Below are 20,419 nucleotides of genomic sequence, written 5' to 3' on the forward strand. Positions count from 1 at the left end.
GCGCTCCAGTGCCTGATAAAAAAAAAAAAAGTGCGTTCCTCTCAGCAAACCACTCCAAACACTGCTTTCTCCATCCTACTGAGAAGCTTGTCACTGCTAATGTGATTCTTATGATTCTTGCCGCTCTGTAGCCTCTTGATCTTTACTGAGATCTCTCTGCCCCTGAGTGTGTTGGACACAAAATGTCCCGTCTGGTGTCCAGAGCTTAAAATAATAGACGCTGGGTTCCTGCTGCCACGTTGAAACTTTACTCCAAGGTCTCTCGCAAACTCCCCTCCGCCTCCTGCCCCCTCTCCATGTGGGGAGAAGCAAGGCTGACCGGGCAGACAAAGAAGGGGGAAGAGGCAGGGAGATCAGGCATTCTTTGAACACTGCAGGCATTCGCTGATATCAATTTGGATTTTGGGTGAGACATGTTTTATGGAAAGATTCTTCCCATCCCTGAAGAAAAGGACCACATTTTCCGAGCAACGCTGCCCAGGCGTGTGCTTGAGGCCATTGAGCCAGTGGTGGTATGCGAAGTAATGTAAGGGGGGGAGCAGTGTGTATTTCTGCCTGTGCATTTTGAAACTTGGAAAATAATACAATAAGTCACCCCGTGGCATCTGGGCATATTCATGTTTCCTCTGTTCAAAAATCAGCTTGCAAAGTCTGCAGAAAATAGAGAGGGGCACTGGTGTTGGCTCACGAGCTCCACAAATCCGCCTCTTTCACTTAGTCTCACAGGGGGAAATGCTTCTTGTCTCTCCTGTTTTGCATGCTGATGGTTCAGCCGAAAAGAAATTTTCCTTCTTTAGCTTTTGACAGGTTTTTCTGGGAGTCGCCACTGTCCGCAATTCCTTCTGGCCCTCTGGAGACGGAGTTGTCTCAAACATATTTTTGGAAAGGCCACAGACGATTGTTTTTATTAGGGGACTGCGGGGCTTTGTAGTGGGATGCTTTGTGTTTTATTTGTTTTCCTTCCCCTGCCCCAGCTGTTTTTGTTTTAACAGCATTGGAGGGAAGGTTAAGGTATTTGTGGCCTCTGTTAACCTAGCCCATCTCTCAAGTCGACACAGCTAGAAATCTGAATGGATGGAACAGCAACATACAGGTCATCTGCCAGGATGAGTTCATCCCTGATTTCATCCACCCTCACGAGAGGGGTGAGGTTGACACTGGGGTCGACCTCAAGTTGAGTGAGCGCTTTGGAGCAGATAGCTGTCAGAGAAGCAGGTCACCCCCATGATATGTACTATCTGAGAGCCCAAGCACTCAGTAACCGCTGGGTTGTCATCGTGCCAAATGAGAAACTATGACATAAGCCCATCTTTTACTCTCCATGTCCAACCAAGGAGCGTGACTCAGCCAGGACACAATCGGGCACCTAACACTGCCCTGCATCATCATCGGAGTCTCCTTGGCTGTAACTTGTAAAAACCAAAACTCATGCCTAGTTTCATCCCAAAAGAACCTCATTTATATTGTGTGTGGTGCAGGCTGGGCATCGGACTTTGCCAAGCTCTCCAGATGATTCTGAGGTGGCACCCAGGCTGCTGAGAACTGCTGCCCTGTGAAAAGGAAGGGAATAATGGCCTTTCAGGCACCTACTATATGCCAGGCATAGTAGTAAGCACTTTTCCTGCATTAATCCCTTTATTTCTCTCAATGTTCCTGGGAGATGGGCTTATTTATCTCTATTTTACAGGTAAAACTGAGGTTTTAAGGCCTTAGGTTGTCCAGGTACAGTTTGATTCTTAGACCATTTAATTTTAAAGCCTATCTTTTTTCACTCAACAGCCTCTTCGGAGAACCCAGAATAAAGCAAAATAAAACACTTGATAAACTCTCCAGAACCCTACATAAGAGATAAGCTCATTCACTTATCTGCTCAGGGACCTTCCCTGTCTTCTATGGAATAGGTGGAAGAAGGATCAGAAATGAGTGATGGATTTTGCATGTTGAGAAGGGATTGTGGCTGCAAAGGCCAGTCTCCATGTCATCCTGGCATGGCTGTCCCTGTAGGAAAGCCCAAGTGCTAAGTATACCTTCTACTTTTACAAAGCACTCTTCCAGCAAGGATCTCAAAGCACAACGTAATTAATAAAATCACCCACATCCTGTCTAGATGAGTAGCATTTTATATGTACAAATTCCTCTCTGCCCCCAGGCCCTCCAGGAGTAGGAGAATGTTTCCAATTTTAAAGAGTGAGCAATAGAGTAATTGAAAGGAGCTGTATCATGGCCAACTCAAAAGACCTCAAAGGCATTTATAGTGACCTAGATGAGAAAACATGGTGACCACAAAGTGTGTCATAATGGCTTGTAATCCGTGCTGTGCTAAATGGTTCAAAGATAGGAGACAGGGCAAGAATAAAACATTCAGTTCTTAAGAATCAACGACCCCTGGGACTGATATTCTGATCTGTTTGGTCAACTCTCCAAAGGATCTAGAAGCAGTAAAGTGATGACATTAGCTGATGATTCAGTTACTTGGGTTAATCAAGGCAGAGGGGACAGACGGGGCCAATTAAGTAGCTGGGCAGCCCAATGATAGATGAATCATTATGGGCAAGTGCAAAGATAATGCCATTGGGAAAAGCAATTTAAGTCATTCATGCACTTCCAGGCCAGGAAATCCTTCTAGTCTTTGAGGGGGATCATTTAAGAATCATCAGACCCAGCCTGATGAAGTCATCTATTCATTGTGCAACTAACGATCAACAAAAGAGCTGAATGCACCAGGGGACAGGCCATATGGAATACATTTGGGTGGCTGGGATGTATATCTGTGCCTTCATTTCAGTCACCTTCTCTAAAACATGTCTTACTCCAGCCCTCTTTTCTTTTTCTTTCCTGTCCACAATCGCCCCCTGCTTTTCATGTTCTAATACACAGAGTCGATATATGGATGAAATGTTTTAATACAAAGACAAATATTCTCATTCCTAATTTCTAGTTCTTTTCTTTACATAGATTTCTCCCTGTACACATAACTAGTTTCCAAGGGATGCTCAGCATGTCACAAAACAAGTTTTTAAGCACCGAGGAGGTTATGTCTATAAAATGTATACAAATTTTTCTATACCTCTCGTACTCCCTTGCTAGAATTAAAGTTTCAAATCTGGAACTTTGGGAAAGAAAGCTTATCATTTGTGGGGGGTGGGGGGGAATAAGGTGAGTGGGAAAATAGAAACATATATTAAATTAAATCATACTTGCAACTACTTGTTTTTAAAAAACCAACGTCTCAATCGGGAACTTGAAAGTAAAGGTTATCAAATATGGCCATGTTGATAAAGCCCATGAACACTATTTTATCTCTTGATTTATCTTCTCCCTCCTCAATTGCTATTTATCTACCTTTTAAGTTCATCCTTCTCTTCCCAGCCATTAAGTGTTGGGTTTTTCAATCTCTGTACTTTTTTTAGACGATCTACCCAAAGTTTCAGCCTTATCATACCTTGTTCTCAACCACTCTTTTCTACAAACTGTAGGACCATTGCACCTGTTCTGTTTCCTGTGCCTAAAATGCTCTCCCCTGTTTGATGTTTTGTTTTGTTTTTGTTTGTTTTTGTTCGTGGGTGCTTTTTTTTCTTTTGCCAGGTTAACATCTGTTCATCCTTCAGATCTAAGCTCACTTATTACGTATTGGCTTCCTCAGACTTGGTACAGTCTGACACGGGTTCCCATAATACCAGATAGCATTTTTTACAGGACTCATCAGAGCTATAATTTTACATCCATTTATGATGATTTGATTTTCTGTCTCCCACTAGATTATAAGCTCTTCCCTCTTCCTATTTCTTTTTTCCTGTTTCTACTAACTTTTCCCTGCCCACTTCTCTACTTCATGGGTTACCATAGCTTTTACTTATCAATGGCTTCCTCTATCTTATAGATTCTGATAATAAGCTTGTCTCTCTCTGTCTCTCAATATCTAGTCTTACTACCAATTGTTGGTTCCCTCTAAAGTTTTCACATTCACACTTTACAGAGTAAGAGGATTTTATTGGTATAATTGATATTTGTTATCTCTATGGCAAAGTTCCTGTGATAGACCAATTCATGGATCCTTGCCCAATATCCAAATGTACTGCCCTCAGATCAAGGATGTCTTGCATCCATTAGCTGTGGCCAGCATGATGGGGCTAAGAGGTCAGCTTTCCTGAGGAAGTACAATAAGCCAGATGCTTTCTTTTTTTATAATGACATGCTTACTGAGAGCTGGTAGACTTGGGAAGGTATCTTCCTTGAGAACTGGGAATGGGTGAGAGATAATAACAGAAAACAAGAAAGGACAATTGTAGTATTCAACATCATTCTCCTTAGTTGGTGTTGCACTCAATTAAATCTTCATTACTTGACATATATTGTTAACTCACTGAAAATGTCACAGAGGTCAAGTAGATGTGGGTCTGATGAGGAAAGAAAAATTCTGAAAAGAAGATCTGATGTATTTGGGGAATGATAGAGCCTAATTTAAAAATGCTATATGTTTGGATAAAGAAAATGCCATTTGGGGGGCTGTCTACTTTTGGTTCACCATGACTTTTCAGAATTAGCCCTTCAGGTCCCTGATCCAAAGTGAAGGGGGTCTGCCAGCTCTTCTCTGTGGTAGGGTCCAGACTTGATATCCTACCTCACCCCTCACAACATGAACCTGTCTAGAGCTTCAACCTTTCAACTGCCTCTGCTGAAAAAAAATGGTAGAACAGTGATCCTAACAGCTGGCAGAGATCAATTTTATTGAGCTTCAGGAAAAGAGATGGCTACCATTCATTATCTAGCCAGACATTATTCATTGCTGCTCTTGGGGAGAGTACCATAATACAGGGGTTAACAATACAGAATCCAGAACCCAATTACCTGGGTTTAAATTCTGATTCTGCTGCCTACTAACTGTATGAACTTGGGTAAGTTACTTGGTTTCCTCATGTATAACATGAGATTATAACATCTATATCAATAGAGTTTTTAAAGGACTAAATACATTATTAAATATCAAGTGCTTATAACAGTAGTGATATTACATATTTGTGAGCTACAATTACTGTTGTTGTTGATATTATTATTGTCCTTTAGAGGTAACCTCATCCAATTAGTGGCCTACCTATATTTCTCAGGACACATTTGGTTATAGGTGTTAGAAATTCAGCTCAAAGTAACTTAAGTAAGAAAAATAAATGTATTGGTTCACACAACAGGGCCAGTCCAGGGAATGGACTCACTTAGGCATGAATAAACCCAAGAGTTTCAATGATGCTACCAGGCCTCTTGCAGACTTGTGTCTTAGCTTTCTTCTGGGTCAGCATCATTTTCAATCCGGTTTCCTCCATACGGTGACAGATGTAGCTTGAGATTGACCTAACTCTTATACTTCTTCCTCAGTGGATCTGAAAGACTCTTATAGGCCCAGGTTGTGTTCCATCATGAACCAATAATCAAGAAATGGGAAGGCAGGGTGAACTCTACCTAAATTCACATCATGGTCCCCTGGAGGAAGGATGTTGAGCAGGAGATGTCCACTGCTTAACCCATTGCCAAGGCACAATCTAGGGCCATCTCTCTAAGGAGGAACTAGAGGACATGTTTACTAAATATTTTACCCATTGTACATCTGGAGAACTAAAGACAACCAGGACTGATGTTCAAATTATTGAATAACTGGTAGAGCAGCAGCTCTGATCAGTTTGAATGGACAGCTGAACGGAGGTCAGCAGTAGCAGCACATTCCTGCTGAATAGCAACCTGGCATCAAATGTGAACATTGGACTGATGTCTGGGGGGAGTTAAAGACTCAGTTCTTTTCAACCTTCCTATTGAAGATTTACTGACTAGTTGTGGTTGATTTACTGACTTTTATGATTAGAGACAGGACTGGAGTAGACAAATGTCTTCAGAACTCCTTTTGCTCTTTAATTCCATGGTTGTCTCATGTGTGTAACCTCCCCAATGGACACATGCTGAGGACAGAAGATAAACTTTAGAGCAAAAGCACCAGTAACCTGGAAATGGACACACATACCTTTGCTTGACCTTCTGCTTGGAGTCAACACTGTCATTTTTTTCTGCTTGGGGAAGGCAGAGGTCTCCCTCTTCCCTTCCCTCTATTACTCTACCACCATCAAATACCTCACAAAATAGTCCTGGTTTCCACTGGACCTGTCTTGTCCAGGAAAGTGCTAAGTGCTACCCCTTCAAACTCAGGTTGGATGACATGTTCTTTAATTAGAGACTTAGATGAGGGGCAATTTAATGGACCAGCTCAGCTTGGCTTAAAAGCCTCTACTAACAACTAGTGTGATAATACGTGTGTTTGTGTGTGTGTGTGAGAGAGAGAGAGAGAGAGAGAGAGAGAGAGAGAGAGATTTCTTATGTCACTCCTCTTAAGTTAATGTTTTTAAAGCAGTTACTGCAGAGTTCATACACAATGGGTACCTAGTAAATGATAATTCATCTCATTCCTTCTTGCTAGAACCTTCCCCACTACCCCACCCCACCCCACCCCACCCCACTGCAATTCTACAGCCTACCTTTAGTTGCTAGCAGTACCTGGAAGCACCATTGCCCCTAGATCCTATCTTCCAGGCTCAGGGCAGTTCTCAGGCATTAGTGCCCACACCTACTTACCAGGAGATACGTTCCCACCCACTTCCACCTTCTCCCAACTAACACTGCAGGCCTGTGGAAAGACTTAGGAGTGCTTGCCAAGCCTATCTGACCTTTGCTTCCCTCTTCCTGGTGGTAATTGATGGATTTCATGCCTGTCTCCTTTCAGGGTTAAAGAGAGTACGGCAACTTGCAAAAAACACAAGATACTTCAGACAGAGACTGAACGAAATGGGATTCATTATCTATGGCAATGAGGAATCTCCTGTGGTCCCCCTGCTCCTTTACATGCCTGGTAAAGTAGCGTGAGTATCCAACAGACTCTTGGAGTAATGCTTAAGCCTCAAGGTGATCTGACTAAGATGGTGCTTTTGACACTGAGGCTCTTGCAGTGTAGGCCTTGATCGTGCGCTTTTGACAGGTGCTGAGTTCGGATTTCACTTGTGGAGCTGCTCAGAAGCCACGTGGCCTATCAGTAGGGTCTTTTCACAATTGCTAAGGTCCACCATTTCCAAGCTCTGTGAATTTAGGGGAATCACCTACCCCTCCTAAAGCTCAACAGTAAATCAAGGATGATCCTGAGCCACCTCCTGCCCTAAGATCTTTCTCAAAGAGGAATTCTGAAGACCACTTCTCCTAATATTTAAAAACAACATGACCAGGTTCTGTGCTTTCTCCCATTGAACACTTGCCATCCTCAGAAGAAGGCAGCCTTGCTTTAAGTGTGGGGAAACTGAGGCTGAGAGCAGGTAAACAGCTTGCTCAATGTCAAGCAGTAGTAAAACCAAGAGGCCAATCCAAACCTAGACTTGCTCCAACGCTCACGCTCTTAACACCAAATTTTAATGCCTCTCCTGTGAGCTTAGTTGGAGTTGTTTTCCACTGATCCCTTGTGATGGGTAGGAATGAGTTAATAGATTGATTCTTCAGAGTATGCTTCTGTGTCACTTTACCACAGCAAAATCCCAAGCAGTTAAAACATGTGTGAGTTGTTTAGTGTGCCACAGATTACAGATCTGGGTCAGGATTGCATTGCCTGGAGTGGCAAGAAGACAGCGTGCTACGGAAAGGTCACACGGGATACTGCTCTGTGCTAATGGCAGGGAGGGGTGACAATGGTGATTCAAAGTAGCAGATAATCCAAAGCCCTTTACCCTCTGATTTTAGAGGGCACTAAAGAAAACCTACCTTTATTCAGAGTTGTTGGGGAAATGGTGTTTTCTGGAAGATTCTAGATTCTATATTGAGTTCATGTCAACCTAATATTTTATCCTTAACTCAAATGAAGATACCAAATATTATTTTTGAGAGTGTGATGTGCACAATACTGGCAGGTGGCAGAAGGGGGTGTGCTGTACCGTTCCAACGTTGATGATAAAAGCCATCATAAAAATCTCAAAGGTTGGGAAATGGATCAATCCAATGAGAAGAGTCCATGAAGAGTAAAAGCAAATTCATTTAAATTCAAGAACTCAACTCTACCATAACAGAAAGAGAGTGTCTGCTCCTTTATGTGCCAGGAGGCCTGACTGGACACAGTAAATGTGGAATTAAAAATAGAACTAAGAGGAGCTTTATGTAAAAGTTATGCTCTATGGTGTAGTGAGATATTTGGATTGAAAAATAATTTTGACTCTGCCTCTTCCTAACCAGGGAAACCTTGGACAAGTTACCCAACCTTCTGAAGCTGCAGTTTTTTCATTTTTGAAATGAGATATAATAGTAGCTATTTCATAAGGCCATTGTGAAGGTTAAACAAGATGAGGTCTGTCGGCATTTGGCATTGCCTCTTCTCTAGAAGCTACTCAGTGTTAACTATTATTATTAATAGTATTAATAATATGTATAAAGCACTCGATATAGTTTTTAGTGTACTGTAAGCACTCAGTCCGTGGTGACCATTATTATTACTACTACTACTTCTAATTCTGCTACAATGATGTTTTAACTGAATGTAAGATTGAGTTACGATTGAGTTACCATGGTTGCATGGCTCTCCAAAACTTTAGTTACATTAATAAAAATAGAACTTCTGGGGAAAATAGTAGGTAATTATGCTATCTTAAACACTGGATGATATGTCAAACTCTCTAGTGTCTTCCAATTTAAAATGGTTTTTAATGAGGAGCTAATGTTGCTAAATGCCAGTGATGTGCTCCTAAGGCTCTTAGACCCAGTGGTCATCCATTGAGGGTAGGACGCTTAGCCCTGGTTTACAAATGAGGACACCAAGATTCACAAAAGTCAAACTGCTTTCTAAGGGCCACTCAGGTTGTAGGTAGTAGAGCATAGAATTCAAAGCCAATTCCATTGGCCTCCTACGCCAGAGCTCTTTTTGCTGCATAGCACAGCCTGTCAAGCTTTAGTCCACTGGGGAAAATGCACATCTCACTAAAGCAAGGCGGGGTATGAGTTCAACCTTCTTTAATGTCATCTTTGGTGAATCCAAAGGCATCAGTCATTACAATGGAAACAGAAACTCAACTTGTTTGGTTGTCTAAAGAAACTTAGAACAGGTTAATTACAAAAGGTCATATCATCTATTGTTAGCAGGAATTGCTAGCAAGAGTTTGCCCTGCTGCCTGGCCTGATTTCTATCTCTGCTATTTCTTCAATCAAAAGTTTATAGGTAGATCATGAGACAGGAGTTAGCTGTATGGTATAAGCCAGTGTGTTAGCACTTCTTTCATTGGCTCATTTTAAAATCTTTGATTTCATTTAAAAACTGCAGAATGAAAATATAATCTCCAGCCAGTTGAACTTTTGAAAAGAGTCCTTTTGCAACTCTACCACTGGGATCTTCTAAAAAGTTCAATAGAATGTGATTGCACTTATAAAAAATGCACTTAAGTAATCAAGAATCCATAGTAGTTACTATTTGGTACAGGGCTTACGTTTTCCTTTTATGGCCCTTGTCACACAGGTCGAAGATGATGGGACACAAGATGCCCTGATGCTGCAGGCAACAATGCTAATATTTATTATTATTATTATTATTATTATTATTATTATTACATAATTTCATTTCTTTCAGCCTACGCCAGCTCTGATTTCCTTTGGGGAGTACAAACCCGGAGGCTCATTATAGAAAATGTTCAGGGCAATTATATGCATTAACTGAAAGAGGTGGAGTTTAGAAGTGTAAGTTTTAAGCTCAAAAGTGCTCCAGGGAGGCCTCGGATTAGCCTAATGAATCAACAGTCATAGAGTTTGCTCTACATTCTTTGGCAAAACTCGCTTCCTCTGGTACAAAGAGAAACTCACAGACAGTGAAAACGCTCCTTTGGGAGTCCCGACAACTGGCCTGAGATCATGGGTCAGGTGGTTTGTACTCCAGCAATAAAAGCACTTGACTTGTTTCTCAGACAATTATGAGCTCTCAGCCTGTGTAGTTCCGTGGGCAGCCTTCCATAGGGTGATCAAGAAGCAGAAAGAACAGCCTCTGTTTTCAAGTTTTCTCAGTTAGAAAGCTTCATCTCCTTGTAATCTTCCCAGTCCAAATCAAAGGGCGGATCTGGCCTTATCCCAGCCAGGGGGCCAGAGAGGCTGTGTGTCCGGTAGGTCTTATAATCTCCATCGCTTCGTTTGATAACCTGCATGAGGCAACCGAAAGGCAGACAGCCTAAGGGCGAGAGGAACGAATAAATGAGCAGGCTTGCTCTCAGCCTGGTTCAAGAATTCTTCCTGAGTTATGACTGGAGGGTTTCTGTGATGCTGTCACAGAATAAGACACCAGCAACCTCTTAATGCTAAGAACAGATCTGAGACATTTACCTCACTCAGTAAGAGGGACAGATCCACCTGGGGCATGTCTTTTTGTCTGACCTTGGCTCTGACAGAAAAAAATTTACAGACTATGACAGCCTGATATTCTAGAATTGTTACTGAGATTAGCTCTGGAGAAGAAAGAGACGAGAAGCAGTAAAGGGGAAGGAATTGTAACTTTAAGAGGTTTTTCCCTGCATCAGGAAGCTTTGCAGTTGTGAAACTATTGTCCTACAACCAGCCAGCCTCCCTGTGCGTGTACATTTCTTTCCCTGTCTCCCTCCTGTCCCACTTCCCTTTTAACCAGTTAATGAATTTATTTTCCCTGGAGTCTTCATTCACACAAAGAAATGAGGAGACCCTTGCTATTTTCTGGTTTAATAAAATATTTGGTTCTGGAGTAAGAATATGGCTTGGGGTTGGCTCCTGCAGACCTTCTGACTTTGGTCTTCAAATTACAGTCATTAGGTACAGGTTTCTTGAAATTTTCATACTATATCATTAGCATTATGTTTTTAAAACATATAGGTGTGCATTTAATATAGATAGTGTCCCAAAAATACATACATACACTTTGAATAGTTATAAAGGCAATGTTTATTAAAATACATTTCATTTTTCAAAATTGAGCTATCAGCTGTTACAGTGTGTATACATTTTTTGGCGGGGGGACAGCATCATGTATATTCTTTCTTTATGTAATTGCACTGTGTTAGCTGTTTGGTTTTTATTCCTAGGAATCCTGCAGACAAAAGATTTAACATCAGTGCAGACTTGTTAAATCAAGGTCACGTCCATCAGCATTTTCTGTTCAATGTCAGAGACTCGGTACTCAAGATTACTCAATGAGTGTGCCAGGATCCATAATATACACACTCTGGTGCCATCAAGTGACTGTCCCATTTCTTTGTGAATTGTGTTTGACAGATGCTTAATAACTTCAATCATCTTGTATTGATTGTTTTTTTAAGAAAAAGTCAATTAGTCATATTCTCTCTTTTTTGTACAGTATGATGTTGTCATCTCCCAGTAAACTTCCTTTTTTGTCTTTTCTTTAGGGCCTTTGCAAGGCACCTACTAAACAGAAAGATTGGGGTAGTGGTCGTTGGATTTCCAGCTACTCCCCTAGCGGAAGCCAGGGCACGGTTCTGCGTTTCAGCAGCACATACCCGAGAGATGTTAGACACGGTGAGTACAGCACAGGCCAGGGGATCTCCAGTACCGGTACCTTGGATTCTGAGCATGTTCTTTTATTGAACTAGCTTAGGGTTCCCTGGGCCTCTCTTGGGAGATTGAGGAAAATAACACCAATAACGCTCACTGCTAAAAGCAAGGGTATGCCAACACTGTCCAACAATGTGATCAACTCAGTAGACAGAAAAAAAATCAGTTTAGTGAAGACCTGAGTCAAGTCAGTGTTTTGGTTTTTATAGAAAAGACTGACTGAGTAGCCAAATGTTGTGCTATTTACACTAGTTCTAAATGCAAAAGCTAATCTAACATGCTTTTTCAGCATCATCTGCCTGCATCACAACATTTTTCATAGCCACCAAATTCATCATAATAACATATAACCCAACTAGGCAACATGTTGGAAAACTAATAACAAAGGCAGCTATTTGCAGGAAGTATTAATGATTTTAAAACCACATTTCATTGTCTTTTGATTTAAATCTTTATGTGGATGAATAATATCAGAGAACTAAGCCATCTCAGTCAGTTTGGAGTTGATGGAACATTCTTATAATGTCAATGCAATTTAGCAAACTATTGAGTGTCTACTATGTGAAAAATCCTGAAGTAAAAAGTCTGAGAGCAGACAATAAAAAATAAGAAACTAATGATAATACTAGATAGAGTAAGTTCATCTTGGAAAGGAAATTTATATGATTGCAGGAACATGAAGGTGGAAACTTTATCTTTTTCTTCCACAAGTTTACCTATAAGTCATTAAACTTTAAAATAAAGCTAAAGGGTAGCATGGGTCAGATACTTTTATTGTTTTCTTCATACCACCAAAATAAGTGACGCATTCATTATGTGGAGTTAGACAAAGAATATGAAATAAAGTGAATTAGCACCTAACATTCCTCTAGGGATGCCTTATACACCGTACCTTAATGACTTGGATTTTTCTTCTTTTCTTTAAAATCAAAGAAGCTGGGAAAAGAAGAGTGTAGCTCTCTGTGAAGCACTGGAGAGCAGAGCCACTTGGAGGTTCAAAGATGACTAATGGAAGGTGATCTCTTTACAGGTGTTGGAAGCCCTAGATGAGATGGGTGATCTCCTGCACCTGAAATATTCCCGGAACAAGAAGTCAGCACGCCCCGAACTCTATGATGAAACAAGCTTTGAACTTGATGATTAAGTTCCCAGGTCCTGATTGGCACCTAAAGACTTTGCCAGAAAAATTCTCTCTTTGCCTCAAAAAGAATATAAGTGCATTTCTCTCCATTTCTAAGGACAATTGGTTTTCAAACCGGCTTAGTTGAACTGAGGGAGACGTTGTTGTGTTCTTAATGTCCCCAACTCAGGACTGTAGAGACAAAAATACGGTTTCAGATTTATGTTTTTCTTCTCCCAAGTAACCTGCTACACACACACACACACACACACACACACACACACACACCCTTCTTATAATGTTTGTAATGGCAATAAGCCTGTGTTTTAGCTGCTACTGTGCAGCCTCTTTAGTCCAGATCCTTTCAGGAATTCCAACCAAATGAGAGGGTTTCATTTTTTAATTCCATAGATCTCACTGTGTGTTTACTTATTCCATCTCTGGATGGGCCAGCGTGGTGGTCAGTTGCAGACCTCCTTGTTCCCATGTGAAAGCACCATCTAGAACTCATGTATCACAGGAAGTTCCAGGCAGGAAAGTAAAGAAATGTTGCTTCTACCATTTGCCACATTTGGACTTTTTCCAAGGACAAGTGTCAAAAGCCATAGTTAGTGTTTTGAGGGAGAGAGCAGAACTGGCCAGCAGCACCTAGAGACGTCTTTGAAGGAAACTTTCTTTTTCCTCTTGCTGGTTCCTCCTACAGTTTTACAGCTGAGCTTTTAAGGTTTGGAAAATTCAAGATGTGTGTTTCATAAGGAAGGGGGTAGACGGCAAGCAGAAGCCAATTTTAGGCCTAAACTAAAACCATGAAGTTAGAAGCATTTGAACATTTTTGGTGCCATGTAGAGTGAATGTTTAGCATGCGTAGTCTCTATGACTTTAAGGAATGGGTTGACATTTTCCTATTGAATTTTGAGTAAATAGTGAGATTTCATTTTCTTGAGAGTTGACTCCCATGACTATACTTGAAGAATTGGTTTAAAAATATCTAAAAGCAAATATTCAACTTTTTTAAGACTGACACCCCCCATCCCCATTTAGGCCTGTTAACATTAAATAGTGCTGTCATCTGCCAAATGCACTTCAATTTGGTGCACAGTGAACTTGTGCACTATTGGCAACTAACTGTAATTTACTTCAGCTCTCTCTCTCTCTCTCTCTCTCTCTCTCTCTTTTTCTCTCTCCTTCTGTGTGTGTGTGTGTCTCTGAACACAAACTCCTCTGGAATAGCACCCCTTTGCTAATTGGATCTAGTTGGTATGGAAAAAGCCAGTGGAAAACCTTATCTTTAACAAGCTCCCAGATGGTGCACAGATTTGGAAACTCTAAAGAGCAGTGGTGACCTTTTAGCAAAGCTTCTGTAATAGTTTGAATGAGTTACAGAACATTCCACTCCATCAAATGACACTATAAACAAATCACTTCAAGAGAGGTTTGACTTTGTGTGACACACATGGACCCAAGCTTTCATGCTGTGCACTGAGATAGAAACTCAACCCCAAGCACCGGTGTTGGATGTAGCAACATTCCCTGATGTTCAAAAGTTATTAAAGGAGAAAGATGATCTGCATGGAAAGTTTTAGGAAATTATAATCCCTAGTAGGTACAACAATTTAAAAGTGGATCACGAATGTTTTTAAGTAGTATAACATTCCCCGTGAACAATTTTTATGTACAATTAGGTTAGAAGGAGAGAAAGCAGGTTCTGAAATGCTGTTGCCCCATCTAATGACTGAATTTGATAACTAAATTTCAGCTCTTCTCAATGAGCCAGTAAAGCATTACTTGTGCAAGGAAAATATATGTTGAGTAAATGTACAACGAAAAAAAAGACACATAGGTCTTTTCTTTTGAAAATGTGCATTTCAATGAAATTGATCTTAGTTAATTTTCCAAAATGCATAAACGTCTTCATTCCTGTAAAAGAAACAGGAGACAAAGAGGGCGACAGCATGTCTGGGCCTCCCTACGGTATAGCAAGCAATAAACATCCCCTCCCATTCTGGGTGCCTGTGATCTACACACCCACCCTTTGAGTTTTAAGCCTCCAGAGGGGTGTCTCTTTGAGCAAGAATTACTCTCATAATTACTTTCATGGAGGCTCTTGAGTCAACTCATGATAGGAAACTAATTACTTAGCCAGTTGGCATGGGAGGCAGGGGGAGATTACTCTCTCTTCATCAAGATCCAAGAGTTCTGGGGCAATTTATTACTTTCTCGTGTACAAGATAAAAGGCCTATCTCTGTCAGAGTCTATGTTGAATATACACTCATAAGAACAACTGTAAGCCAAGTGGAATGATTCACAAGCAGTACATTAGGAGGGATCCAGGTCCCACTGGGCTGGCAATATAAGTGTGCATATATATAATGAGGTTGGTTAAGAGGGTGATTGTGAATACTGAGAATTTTTCTTCTGCTGCTAGGTTAATAAGACCATGATTTTAATTCAATAGGGATTACTGAGTTTCCATAAGTATAGCAGAGCCAAAATGTCTCTTTGGTTGATTTGGGGGGTAAAGAGAATTTCTAACAGAACTATAATGTTATGTACCCCCAACCTTCCCATTTACACACACACACACACACACACACACACACACGCACACACACACATTTACTTTTCCCTTACAGAGCAAGTAAGAGTAGAGAGATATGAAAGGTAGAGAGATGGAAATATGATTGGTTGATAGATAGATGGAAGGTGTTGTCCTAAAATAATCTTCAGGGAAGCAGAAGATAAAGGATCCAGATGTTATTTGTAAGAAAGATTATTTGCATAATGAAATGACATGGACACATGTCTAATCTTATCATGGGACTTCAGTATCATGGATGCTTGGCTGGATTGCATTTCAGCAAGTTTTGACCTGAGAACCACAGGCTTCAGAATTTACTTGAAAGCTTGATAAAATGCAGATCTTTGAGTCCCACACCAGCATTCTACTGAATTAGAATAGTGAGAGAGAATAATCTACATTGTCATCAGCCTTCCCAGGGGATTCTAATCCATGTCATAATTTGAGAATAATTACTGGAGCTTTTGTTTTGATAGACCAGTTGGCTCTAATAACATAACAGAAGCTTTGTTCTGACTCTTTGTTTATAATTAAGAGTACTTATACTACTAAAGTAAAGTGAATTATTCCAACTTTTCCTACTCAATTGGACATTTCGCTCCTATTTTCCAGGTATCTTCATTTCCTACAACAAGGAATCTAATATTGAAGAATATTCACTTGAATATTCATTTGAATAAATTTTTCCTTCTCGAATGCTTCTCTGTATTCTTTCCTACAAAATGTTCATTTTCCTTTCATCACTTTGTTCCATTGAATGTGGTGTCTTGTTTATTTTTCTTCTACCCCTTTAAAAAACCTTCAACCTTTGATTATTTATTTATTCCAACAACAGCTCTTGAATAGGGTGAGTCTTAACAGTTCTTCAAATATGCAATGCCCCTCTCTATTTTTTCTTCAGAGACAGCAAATATAAGTGGGTTACTCTGACCTAAAGCTCTGATGATAAAACTTTAACTCTTAAGTATATCTTTTATTTACAGCAATGATAACAATTGTATTTTGAGCTTATCTAGTGATTTCTTGGCCATTTTACTGGTCTCAGTAAGAACAACATATTTGAAGTCTGTTGTCTCAGGCCCTTTGCAGCTGTGTATTGTTTAGGAAATTAAAAGGCATCTGTATTTTAAATGTTTCTAAGCAATTTTTGTGGAATGTTGTCTTACAGTGTTGTGGTGTGTGTGTGTGTGTGTATGTGTGTGCGCGCGCGCGTGTTTCACTGAAACATTTGAGGTGACCAATTTCATTTCATTCTGTCTGTGAAATGTTAGTTTATTTAATAAACAAAATACCAAAATTGATGATATAAAAATAATTGGTGGTTTTATGTTAATTTAGTGGGTTGTTCTAAAAAAAACAGACTGAGGTAGAAATTTGCATTTAAGAATTTCAGTGAGGAAAATTGGCAAGAGTGGCTGGTGCTAGCTTGCATTTTGTCACAAGAACCAATTGTACTCATCTCTTTCCAATTCTGCATTCAATGACATCACATTGGTAGCTTAAAATTGGCCATGCTGCAAATATTTACACCATGGAAATTGGCAAACACTACTAATTAGGGATCTGAAGAGCCAGATGTTAAACATTTACCAGCACACCACTGAGATCACATCCAATGGGACAATATCTAGGTTGGAGAGAGTGAACCGGATTGGAAAAATAAGAAGTCAAACTGTGATGCTATAACAAAGGCCTTAGTTAATTCCATGGGAGCTGTACGACTGACATGGTTGTTTAGAGTTATTGCAAAATTGCAAAATGAGAGAGCCAGGAGCTTTATGTGTGCCAGCCAACTGTTCTTCCCCACCATCAACTAGTAACAGGATGCAAGCTAGGTGTGGGGAAGGCAACCACCTTCGGCAAGACTATTCAGCCGAAGGAAATTCTTGTAGAGGAATTCAGCTTTGAAATGACAGCAGTCCAACTGTTTAAAAAATATTTCTAGTCCATCCACTTAAAAAATAGTTTTATCATGGAAATTTTTAAACATACAGTAACATAGAGAATAGTATAATGAGCCAACATGCACCTATCACCAGCTTCAAATATTATCAATTCATAGCCAGTTCTCTTCATCTACTTCCCCCACCCATTTCACTCCCATTTCCGCCAGATAACTTGGAAGCAAGTTCCAGATATAATAAGATTCCATCAGTAGATATTGCACTGAATCTATCTAAAAGGTAGAGATGTCTTAACTTGTTCCTTAATTGGTTTCCACTTCGTTACAAAATAAGTCTTCAGGATAACAAAGGCATCAAAAAGAGTCAAATGTTAATCTTTTCTTTCTCTATCTTATACCCTGCATATGAATTTTAGGGATCAAGACTAAGAATTCTTTCTAAAGTAGGTATGTAGTGTCTTAAAAAAAATAACAAATTATTTTTGGACACTTATCTTGTGCCAGACGCTGTACTAAGAACTCTGATACCCACTACCTTCTGGAGACTCTTGGAGCGATTACTAAGGGACTCATCTTGGAAGGCAACAGTGTTGATGTTGTCTTGGGATTAGCAGAGTATAAAGAGGACTTCCAAGACTCTGACAGACGATTGCTTTTTTCTGAGAATGTCCTCTCTCTCTTTATCAAAGCCAATTTCTTAGAAAAGTTATTTTAGCTAGCTTTATACATTAGCAACGGTAATTCCAGCAGGAATAAGAGAACACGTGAAACCAGCTTACCCATTTGGAAAAGTTTGATGCCTGTGACAGTTAGGGTATAAGGGAGAATGTGTTACCCTCATTCTCATTGCATCCCTTCAAATGAGAGGCTACCATCTGATGGTTGACAGCCAACTGCTCTGAAAAGTTATCACTAATACAAATCAATAAAGTATCCAACATCAGGAGGTCAGAGTAGAAGCAAGAGGGGATTTTTTTTTTTTTTTGCTGTGGCATGAAACAGTGTTCCCTTTTATTCAGCCCAGATGCTAATTTTTATATCAAAAATATTGATTGAAGGAACTAGTGATTTTGGCTCTGATCCAAGTTTATTCAGGATCTTTCTTAATTAGGTTTGGGTCGGCTGCAATGCCCACGGCCAGGGTTAGGTCTGGCTCCAATCACCACATCATGCTCTACTTCATCCCCGTCCAAGGAATAAGGCAAGGAAATTGCTGCTGCTTTGTTTCTCCAGCCCATAAGTATGTTTTTTTCCAGATCTGAAGCGTGCATGGAGCAAATGTGTAAGGAAGACCGAAAGAAGTGTAATGGCTTCACTGTGATGAGATCAATCCAGCCTCAACCTGGCTGATCCCTGCATGAATCAGGCTCTGTGTGAAAAATGAATGGGTAGCAATGTGAGGTCATGGAAAAAGATCTTGGCATCTTTTGAATGAAAATTTTTCACCAGTCTGAGGCAGCCAATCAGTCTATGAGTTTTTTAAAAGGGAAAAAGAATCTCTCTTGCCAATAATACATGATTTCCCCATAATTTATCTATTTTGTGAATAATTGTAAAGTCATGCAACTATTTTAATAATGTCTATACCAACTACATATACTTTATACCAGTCTTTGAAAAAAATCTCTGCACACGTAAGGCATCAATAAGTTACAGTCACACAGTATAGACACCTGTGACAAAATGGGTTTTCTTTTATATATAAAACTAGAGGCCCAATGCAGCTTCATCCGGAAGGTCGTCCGGAAGGATGTCCGGTCTAACTAGCATACTATGCTTTTATTATTATAGATAGTGTCTTAACATTAAAAAATATGTTAGTTACTCTAAAACATTTTCAACTAAATAATTATGAAGAGTTTTTAATTCAAAAAAAACTTAGATAAAACTTCAAAATGTGTATTTGTAAGATATTTTATTAATAAGTCAACTCTGGAACAACCAAATATTAATGATTTCTATATAGGTAAGTCTGTAAGTCCTATAGATAGTAATTATTACAGACACATTATATTAAAAATTAAAATACTTCATTAAAGTGGGTTCATTTCTAATAAGGTTAACACTAACTCTTTTAAAAATTACATTTTAACTGTGCATTTATTATTTATAATAGCCAAGTAGAGCAGAAACAAGCCAGCTATTCAAATTAATCATCATGGAGCTCAATTGTGAGTAAGAATGAAAGATCAGGAATTATCAGATATTTGAGGAAAACCAGCAACACCAAAATGAGTGGCCAAGATTAAAAAATAGAAAAGCTTTCACCAACAGAAGCAGATAATCATAGAAAAGAAAACTTCTTAAATATTTTAATTATTATTCTTGTTGGTCAACCTGATTCTATGAAGGTATGACATCTATAAAACGAGAATAGGTTGATATGAAAAGAAACCAGAGAGTTTATTAAATTTAAATATGTAATATTTAAATGTTTGATGAAAATAAATCAATATAAAGCAACAATTAAAAACATGACAGAAAATTCAAGAGATATGGAAGATACAAGCAGGAGGACCATTATTCATCTAGTAAAAATGTGAGGAAAAAAAGATTCAGGAAAAGTGAAGACAGGGAAAAACAAAAACAAAGAAATAATAGAAGTATTATTTCCTTGAAGCTAAAACAGAACGGAAGGTGGAAATGATCCAGTAAGTGCTAATAAAAATAGATTTTCTTTTTTTAATTATTTTTCAATTACAGTTAACATTCAATAGTGTTTTCAGGGGTACAGATTAGTGGTTAGACATTTATATAACTTACTAAATGATCCCCCCATAAGTCTAGTACCCATCTGACATCATACATAATTCTTATAATATTATTGACTATATTCCCTGTGCTGTACTTTACTTCCCCATGACTATTTTGTAAGGGCTGATTTGTACTTAATCCCTTCACCTAAAAATAGATTTCACCTAAATGCATCTTTCTGAAACTTTGTTACACCAAGGATAAAGAGAAGAACTAAAAAGTTCCCAGCTGGAAAAGAACAAAACAATCTCACCTACAAAGGTAAAAGTAACAAATTTTATTTCTTAATATTATAAATGTGTTCTCCATCAAGTTCATTCCAATTTTCACACCCTTCAGCAGTGTATAAAAATATTCATTTCCCCAATCTGTGCCAATGCTGAGTATTACCATTTTTATAATCTTTATCAATCTGATAGAAAAGAAAATGTTTTTTTAAAAAAAAATCTTTATTGTTGAAAGTATTACATATGTCCCCGTTTT

General features: G+C 39.3%; 1 protein-coding gene across 1 annotated transcript in view; it reads left to right on the forward strand.

Annotated features, from left to right (window-relative positions):
- Positions 1-16,410, forward strand: part of SPTLC3 (serine palmitoyltransferase long chain base subunit 3) — a 124,014-nt gene extending 107,604 nt beyond the window's left edge. Inside the window, exons 10-12 of the mRNA XM_006087962.3 lie at positions 6,761-6,896; positions 11,415-11,544; positions 12,611-16,410. Coding sequence (XP_006088024.1) covers positions 6,761-6,896; positions 11,415-11,544; positions 12,611-12,724 — 380 coding nt within the window. The 3' untranslated portion in view covers positions 12,725-16,410. The remainder of the gene's footprint in view (positions 1-6,760; positions 6,897-11,414; positions 11,545-12,610) is intronic.
- The last annotated feature ends 4,009 nt before the right edge of the window (positions 16,411-20,419 follow it).

This window comes from Myotis lucifugus, unplaced genomic scaffold, assembly GCF_000147115.1.
Source record: "Myotis lucifugus unplaced genomic scaffold, Myoluc2.0 scaffold_42, whole genome shotgun sequence".
Classification (NCBI taxonomy): Eukaryota; Metazoa; Chordata; class Mammalia; order Chiroptera; family Vespertilionidae; genus Myotis; species Myotis lucifugus.